This window comes from Fistularia commersonii, chromosome 15 (assembly GCF_037954325.1).
Source record: "Fistularia commersonii isolate RoL2024-O1a breed Wild chromosome 15, RoL_Fcom_v1.0, whole genome shotgun sequence".
Classification (NCBI taxonomy): domain Eukaryota; kingdom Metazoa; phylum Chordata; class Actinopteri; order Syngnathiformes; family Fistulariidae; genus Fistularia; species Fistularia commersonii.
Genome location: NC_141298.1, coordinates 3,585,001 through 3,594,523, shown reverse-complemented (window position 1 = coordinate 3,594,523; position 9,523 = coordinate 3,585,001). Strand labels below are relative to the sequence as shown.

The following is a 9,523-nucleotide window of genomic DNA, read 5'->3' as shown; positions in this document are numbered from 1 at the left end:
ATGTCTCTCTCCACATATGTATATATATATATATATATATACACATATACAAATATATATATGTGTGTGTGTGGATGTGTGTTGGTGTGGGTGTGTTTGTGTGTACATAATACAGTCATATATATATATGTGTGTGTGTGTGTGTATATGTATAAATATATATATATATATATATATATATATATATATATATATACATATATACACATAGAAAAAAATCAAAAACATATGTTTTTGAATTTTTTTTAAATTGCCATATTCCTAGTACTATAAAACACAAAATTCTAGATTGCTTGTGGTCATTCATTATTTAATATAGTCATGTATTCAATTAAAAAATCAAAGTCGATCATTGAAAATGCAGAACGTCCAAATGCAACACTTTCCATGAACAACAATATTAGTGTTAAACATCAACTTATTTATTAACAAAATTTTAACAACTCATCTACATTAATGAAAAGGCGCCAGTAAAGGTAAGCAGTGCATTCATATGAGAAATACAAGGCCCTGCAGCAGCAACATCAAACATCCCAGACAAACACAGAAACACACACTAGCTCACACAACATAATGGCTTTTATTTTTGGTACCTTAAACACATATGTACTGTATTTTTTTGGCATGTTTTGTTTTTGCTTCCAACCAAAAAATGAGGAGTAGTAATTATCAGCTAAGCCAAGTGTTAAACATATAATCATATTATTTGAATAATCTGCAATTGTAATGATTGTGATGCTTTGTATAATTACAGCCAGTCTGTGAGACAGCGTGGCTAAAATCCCGCCTGTGAAGGCTCTGAATGACAAAAGGAATGGACCTCTCATTTCATATTCCATCGCAAAGAAGCGTGCAAAAAATGATTTACGCTCGCCTGGCGGGACGCGGAAATCTCCGGCGTGTGATCATGGGAGGTGACATGTGTGAGGAGACGACTGTACGAGTCAAGTTGATCCTATTAGGTGTTTAAATGGATTTTACATGGGTGTTAAGGTTCAGGATGTACCATCAGACATGGAGAGGGAATCCATATTCATGCTGCGGAAAAAGCTGGTTATAGACCATTTGAGCCGGGGGTAATTGTTTATCTAGACGCTTCTCTCCTCTACGCATAAATTGAGCTGTCCAACGCTCGTGGTGGACATTTTGTTTCGCTCTACGTGTGAGTGCGTGCATGTCTGTGTGTATATGAACTCATATGTCAGTGTGTTTGTGTGTGTGTAAGTAGGAGTATTATATGTGGCGTAAACCTCACTGCGATAAAATGTCATTTGAGCGCCATTTGCATAAAAAAGGGGCATAAAGGAGAGCTTGAGTGGGGTGGGGGTTGTCGGGGTAGTTGGGGGTTGGAGGCAACTGGTCTTATAATAATAAAACATAGAGTTGAATAAGAGGTTCCACTGCATCAACACAGCACAACACTTTCTGCTGTTCATCAACTGTTTCTCTCAACACAGGGCCAGGCGGGATCTTTGAATCGCAACTAATTCTGTGATTCAATAAAATCACAATAATTTGGCCTCTTATAAGAGTCCAAATTATTGTGATTTATATTGTGATTTAATTATAGTGATTTAATGAATATATTAATGTATCAATTATGAGAGAGGACTCTTATAATTCATATATATATATATATATATATATATATATATATATATATATATACATATTAATTCCTTCATTATATTTTTTTTGTATGTATTTATTTATTAAGTGTTTAAGCATTAATAGGTGGGGGAGAGTCACATAGACTGGGACTTGATGGTGAAATGCCACAGTTCTTGGCGTTGAGTATTATGGAATTATTGTATTGTAACAATGAAATTATGTGTTATTTTGATTATGGGTTGTATGTCGGTGCTCTTTCAATTTGGCTCTGGCATGCAACCTCATAAAAGTAGGGTCACAGTAGTATTGTTTTGTTTGTATGTTTAATTGTTTATTTTTTTGTATGTTTTCATCAGTTTGATGAGTTTAGTTTAGTTAAGTTTTTTTGTTTTTGTTTTTTTTAATATTCAAAATTTGCTTTCTTTTAGTGATGATATCCAGGGTCTGAACAGATAGAACAATTAATTGCTAATTTAACACTTGCAATGAAATTTGTAATTATGAGAAATGGGAATAATAGGAAGAATAGGAATGCAATAGGAATGTTGGATTGTTGCTGCTTTGATTATATGAAAAAAGAGTAGAAAGAAATGATAAAAAAAAAGATAGTTACACTGGAAATCGTGACACTAAGTATAACAATATCTTTCAAAAGAGTATTCAAGAACTTTCTATTTTTTTTCTAAAATTTGTATGTGTATGTGTGTGTGTGTGTGTGTGTGTGTGTGTGTTTGTGTGTGTGTGTGTGTGTGTATGTGTGTGTGTGTGTATATAAATACATGTAATATATATAAATATTTATAATATATATAAATATATAAATTACATTTATATAAAAGGTAAATATTATGTTTTTCTCTTTTTGAGGAGAGATTAAGCATCATACATAATTTCCCCATGCCTTTTAGTCCTAGGCTGGCCTGAGAATGACTACATAAATAGGTTAAATAAATGTGAGCAATTTAATGTTTTACTGTTGATTAAATGATATCTTGTTTCTCATCTGTTTTGAAATAACATTGTGGACTGTTAATCTGTTGATGAAATTAACCAGTATAGAAATTGGGGTTTAGGTTTAGAATTTAACCAGGCCAAAATATAGGTGAAAATGATGATCATTTAACATTACAAATATTGGCAAATCATAATATATATATATCATGTATTAATTCACATATTGATTATCAGATGTTACTTAAATCAACATTGTATTATTTTATTGGAAAAAAGGTTATTTATTTCTGAGTATTCAAAATGTTACCATATTTTTTTTTTTTAGATAAAGCAAAAATACAGCAACCAAGACATTTAGGCCTCTTCTCTATCAGAAGGCCATAGAGTGAGAGTTTCTGTTCAAAGCAAGGCTGGAAAATGGCCTGAGGGTAGACCGGGAGGGTATCCGGCCAGGCTTCTCAACTTAGAAATACAACAGACCCTCAATGGAAATTATAAAAACTGTGAATCTATAAATTTATAAGTTGTATATTTATTGGATGAATAATTTGGCTGAGGTTAAGACTCAAGTGAGGTTTTATCTCTTTCTATGCCCACAGCAATGAAACCAATATTAACCTTCTGTACCGCTGATTCATTATCCTGAGCCTACCAAATTTACAGTGTGTCTGTTATTGTTTTTGTTTGTTTGTTTTTTTTTTTTTCTTTCATGTTAAATGCTAACTTAGCTTTGCTTTATGAAAGTCTTTACAAAATCATATTTTGACCAAATAAAAATCTAACAAGTAAAAAAAAGTCTCATTCAAATGGTGTAAGTCAGTTTTAAGGTGACTGTTATATTTGTGTTCCTGTGCAGGGGCACATTTAATACTGTAGTGATAATGTCATTAGAGTAAGAAGGACTTTTTTCTTACTTTTTTCCAGTCAATAAATGAAAATAACTGTTATAACATTTAAGAGGCTGTTGAAAAATTCTGGGGCTGACAAAACTCAAACAGCTTTTCTCGTTTTGACTAAAAAGAGAGCCAAAAATGAGTAAATAAATTGAAATTACATACAAATTACAACATATTTGTGGAAAATGAGGCAGACCAAAACTACTTTTTAGAACATGGAATTAAATTTCCATCCTATTATTTATATAATTGAATTTTCGACATCTTAACACCACCTTAATACTGATGATCAGGACACACATCATTCATCATCTAAAGTTGTTCTCAGATGGAACAAAGAGCCACTCATTTCTGCATGAGACCAAACAATCTTGTAGCACATTGTCAGACAGACACACAGATACAAATACACACTATGCTATCCATTGCCACAAAGACAGAGTGAGAGATGCATTATGGGACGAGACGCAAGGACGCTCAACCTCAGCAGACAGGAAACAGAATGTTGCAATGCAGTACATAGTAAAGAAGAGGGAGGTGGGTTTCATCCAACCTGATAGTCCTCCGTGGGTGGATGGGGAGTCAAGGGAGATGCGGAAAAGTGGGTGGGTGTCGGGGGCTGGTGTTGGGGCGAAGAGAGGACTCTCCTCAACTACGCGTATTCTTAAGCAATAACAACGTGATCCGTATTATCCACCCAAGAATACCCGTCACCGAAGAGAGTCTTTCAGTAAACATGGGGAAGGGAGAGGGGGGCTAAGCCAGAAACCACGTGCCAATGCATCATCATCACATCACCATCACCATCACCATCATCATCATCATCACCAGCAGCACCACCACCACCATCTTCAGGCTCCTGAGGTAAATAGACACATAAACGCATAGAGCGAGCGGGTGGCTGCATTGATTGAAGACACCTCGTTGCAGCATGAGGCAAAGCTCCATCAATGGCTCCTCTGCAAAGGAGAAAATTGACAATGGTGGCATTTCAATCGGAGCCGGTAGTGCTAGTGTGAGTGTGTGTGTGTGTGTGTGTGTGTGTGTGTGTGTGTGTGTGTGTGTGTGTGTGTGTGTGTGTGTGTGTGTGTGTGTGTGTGTGTGCGCGTAACAAAATGGGTGTGTAAAGCTTGATTTTGGAAAGTGGAGGTGACAGAAGAGAGCATGACACAGCCTGAATCCCCACAGCAAGACTCTTACCTGGGCCACCGCCTCAGTGAACCGCACCTCTGGCGCTCGGTCCTCTTCCGCCAGCAACATCCGGTTTCCCTATTGCTGCTGCCACACTGCCCCGGCCCTATCGTAATGAGATCTGGGAAGGGAGGTGGGCAGGGGGGTTGCACACACATGGGAGAGGCAGGGTCAGGGAGGTCAGGCTGTGGTGTGACAGTAGCCCCCAACACTCCATTAGCACCAGCAAAACCACCACCCTCCCCCGCCCTGGAACACAAGGAGAGAAATCAACACATGGATTTTGCCACGGGAGGTGCAGGGAGACGTAGGGGGGCATGTAGAGAGCTAATTTGTTTGATTATATAAAAATAGTGCAGCAGTGCCCCTCAGGCTGACTAAAACAAATAAAATCAGTATTATGTATACATTTATATTACAGTTCGAGACATTAGCTTTTTCCTCAATACACCCTTTAAATCAATTCCTTCGTTTTAATTTAGCTATCATCATTATGATCCAAACCCCCTCCTTTTATTTTCAAATTAAAGGAAGGAGTTTAGACGTCAGAGTAAGGCCATGAATTATGTATGAAAAGTTCCAGCAAATTTATTCCATTTTATTCTAATTGAAGTAGCTTGTGGAATACAAAGAGCACGCTCCGGCTGAGCCCATCCAAAATCATTCCATTGATTTGTTTTCTCTAATCAATATTTACAATTACTCTGCAGATGATTTGGAAAAAAAGGAGCAGGCTCGTCGGAGTGTAACATACTGGATCAACTCATTTCATTCAGTGTGTTCATCAAAACGGAGGAATAATACAGTCATTTACCGCTTTTGTCCCTCAGCAGAAAAATGCTGACGGGGAGAGGAAATTCATTTTTATTTAATTTAACAAACAGAGCGGATCTGTATCAAATCAAAACAGATTCTCGTTCATCTGGACAAAAAAAGAAAAAAAAAATGTAAACTCGGCAGAGCTGGATGGACGAACTTCGATGGAATCAACAGTACTGAGCAAGGAGAATGGGTGGATTGCAGAGAAAGAAATTAAAAGGGGGAGGTGAATGGATAAAGAGTGAAACAAAGAATGAACAGATGAAGCAAGGAAAAAAACAGATGAGATGCTAATCCTTAAGTTTTGCTTTTTTTATTTTATTTTTTTTGTGTGTTTTTTTTCAGCTTCCTCTTTCTATCTCTTCTCTAATCCTCCACTCAACTGGCCAAGGGTGGACCACTCGGCCCAGGAGACACACACTAATACAAACACACACATATCCTGAGCCAAAACCAGGAAGACCCCCACCCATCCACTGCAGAGAGCTGGGATTTACCACCCGCAGCCAAGTACACATATTCACACACACACACACAGATATACACGCGCGCACACACACACACACACACACACACACACACACACGCACACACACACACGTACAATCACACACACAGTAGCCTGGCCCAACCCATGCCATCTGTAGAGAGAAAAGAAAACCTGAGGGCTCCAGCGAGAGATCGTCTCACTCACAGGAATACACACACACACACACACACACACACTCACAGACAAACACACACACAGACACAGGTCGGCAAGACCAAGTATCATTGATTGTTCAGTGGAGGCACCCAAGAGACTCATCAGATTACTCTTAGAGCAACAGCAGAGATCAAACAGAAGAATATTTCCTTCAAACTTCCACATGTACACACATTCTGCACACCAAACACACGCACTGAGTACCACAGGTTGTCCAGAAGAATGGAGGATGGGAGGAACATTTTCTTTTCTTTTCGCTTCCTTCCACACCCACACAGGCACACACTATTTGGTTTTTACACATTCTACCGCCTGCAAAATGGATGTGACGATAGTGACATGGAGGTAACGGAGTGGAATACATTTATGGCAACTTACAAACATGTAGAAACAAAAGAAAAATGTGAAAAAATGAAATTTAAAAAATGTAGTCAGGTGCTGAAAAACTGAGCATAAAAGAGGGAACATTGTCCTGCAGTCAAAATCATATTTTGTTGAAATATTTTCCACCAGAGGAGGAAGCATTGGGGGAAAAAAAGAAAACTGCGACAACAGGTCCACTCCTCTTACCCTTGTCTCTCCTGTAACTCAGGGTGGTGCCTCTCCTCTCCTTTCCTGACGCGCCTCTTCTAAAATTCCCTCCCCCTTCCTCCGCTTTTTCCCTCCCGGTGCCTTCCCGAGAGTCCGCAGCAAACTGGGAGGTGGTGATCCCCCCTCCCCACCTCCCTCCCAGTTCCAGGAAGAGCTCCCCGAGGAGAAGGAGGAGGCAGATCCCGGCAGGATCCAGCAGTGCTGATGCTGATGCTGATGCCGATGCTGATGCTGATGCTGGAAAGGGATGGATGCTGATCAAAAACTCCCCTCCCTCCTCTGTTTCCTCATCTTCTGTTTGTCCTCTTGCACTTCTTCTTCTCCTTCTTTCACGGCTCCCACCTTCCCCTCTCTGCTCCCAGCACGGAAAGAAACCAGTTGTTGCTTTGCCGCGGCAAATGAACTGACAGCCGGCAATGAGCCAGACGAGCCAATGAGAGAGCAGAGAGCAGACAGCGGGGAGAAGGAGGAGAGAGAGAGAGTAAGAGAGAGAGCTAGTATGGTGTGATGTGGCATCTGTGAGAGAGTGATGGAGAGGAGAGCGAGGGATACAGAAGTAGAGATGGACAGAGGGGCGGGAGGATGGACCAAGGAGGAGAAAGATGGAGACAGGGAGGAGGAGTAAGACTGGATGAGAGATGGAAAGAGAGAGAGGGAGAACGAGAAAAGGAGCGAGAGAGGGGGAGAGAGCAGACAGAAAGAAATGTGGAGAGAGATGTAAGGCATGGAGAGAAATTGCAGCAATGAAAACCACCAGCGGTTATACACACACACTGACACCGTCATACGCATAGATCTGCACACACTCTAATGGTGCATTAATTGATGTGATGTGCGCATCACGGTTCTCAGACGATGAGTCCATCAGCTTCCTGGAAAAAAAAAAAGATCACTCCATTACAAAGCGAAGATATGATGATGATAAGTAGGAGTAGGAAGGAAAGAAAAAAAAATACAAGTTTCTTCTTGGGTTTATTGAACCCACAATGGTTTTTGGAGTAGGGGAAATCATATGTTTGACACTGCACACACACACACGCACAAGCTCCTCTGGTGTGATCAGCACTCACGGACAACAAAAGCCTCTGCATGCACAGATGCACACACACACACGTACACTCACAGGCACACAAATACCCCACATCCCAGGCAGAAGGATGATGCACACACAGAACAATTGTTGAGAAGAGGTGAAGTGTGGCAACATTTTTTTTTCCTTTTCTTTGTCAATGAAAACGAATGGAGAAAAGGAAATGGGAAGGTATTAGAGCAAGCTGATATTGTTTCGAAGTAGCGCTTTCTTGGTCTCAGATTTAAATACAAGGCGAACAAAAGAGAAAATGTATTTCCAATGATTTTGAAAAACCAAACCTCCTCTTGAGATTTTTATTAACCCTGAATTTCCGTTCCAAATATACTGCAGAGGATGAAATAAACATCTGGAGAGGCAAAGCAAGAAGAAACATGTCCTCTATCACCATATTAAAATAATCTTGTCTAGTAATATTCACAAAGTGTAATATTATAGTAATATAATATTATTAAATTAATATTAATAAATATTATTGTAACATCTACTTTCCAAAAACCTCTTGTTTGAAGAGGAAAACCCAATTTTTACTTTATTTCAGTGATTTTCTCTGTATGATCATTCAGGAAACTGTCTTTTGCCCTTCATGAATATAGAAGCGTAGAAATACATAAAAGCATGTGCTCAAATTCTAAGTCAAATATTTTACAATCTTGCTCCCTTTTTAACGCCTTGCCATCACTAAAGGCCCATTAAGAGTGTTTAGGTATCATCAGCAATCGTCTTGTCAGACGAGGGTGAAGGAAGCATCGAATTACATGTATTCTCCATTTTTAAATGATTGAATTATTGCTTTATCATAGCATTTACAAGATGACTGCTTCAAACCCTAAACCTATAACCTAGTTCTGTCCTTGAAATCATAGATCTGCTCTACCACTGATTGATACATCACTTACATAGTTTTTTTTCTTCTTTTTTTTTAATGAAAAGCCGTCATTTCAAAACAAATTAAATATATCCTGCAGGTGCTCAAAAAGGAGGAGGATGCTCAGTGTAGAATTCCATGAAACAAACACACCGGAAAAAAAATCAGTGAGGGGGAGGGAAATCACAGAAAAATGAAAGCAAAGAGGGGGTGAAACCAATTTCCTCGAGGCTGATTGAAGGTCTCCTTAATGCCAACTAGTCTCTTAACTCTCTGCAACAGGCCCCGACTTTTCCTGCTGACATTTTCAATTAACACAGCTTAAAATAATTTGAGAAGATAGAGAGAGAGACCAGGCAAGTGTTTTAAACTGCAGCTAATGGTCAGCATAAGATTCCCTGTACGTGCTGAGATCACACATACACACACACACACACACACACACGACAAACACACGGAAATGCAGTAGCAGATCAGTGGTAAAGGGACTCGTGATATTATACCATTCTTTTTCAAAGCAGGGAGAAAATGCATGCAGACATCAAATAATCTTTCATGATCTTTTTTTTTTCTTTCTTCTTTTTTTTTTTTTTTTTTTTTCCATGTGCATTGTTGAAAGGCCAAAAGCTGTGGTCACATGCAGGATATCTCTCTTGGTGACAAGAGAAAACTTTGGGGATGCATTTGACTCTACTAGGCTGGTGTGTGATAATGATTCCTCCAAATAAGCCCATTTGTCCTTTTGATCCCCCCCTACTTTCCCCTTTATTTTCCAAAGACGGTTGATCACGGCACAG

General features: G+C 39.1%; 1 protein-coding gene across 1 annotated transcript in view; it reads right to left on the bottom strand.

Moving 5' to 3' along the window:
- Nucleotides 1–2,862: 2,862 nt before the first annotated feature.
- Nucleotides 2,863–9,523, bottom strand: part of LOC147226257 (uncharacterized) — a 17,189-nt gene continuing 10,528 nt past the window's right edge. Inside the window, exons 2-4 of the mRNA XM_086161097.1 lie at nt 6,748–7,395; nt 4,662–4,773; nt 2,863–4,420 (exon numbers count right to left, since the gene is read on the bottom strand). Of these exons, the coding sequence (XP_086017223.1) occupies nt 4,189–4,420; nt 4,662–4,773; nt 6,748–7,395 (992 nt within the window). The 3' untranslated portion in view covers nt 2,863–4,188. The remainder of the gene's footprint in view (nt 4,421–4,661; nt 4,774–6,747; nt 7,396–9,523) is intronic.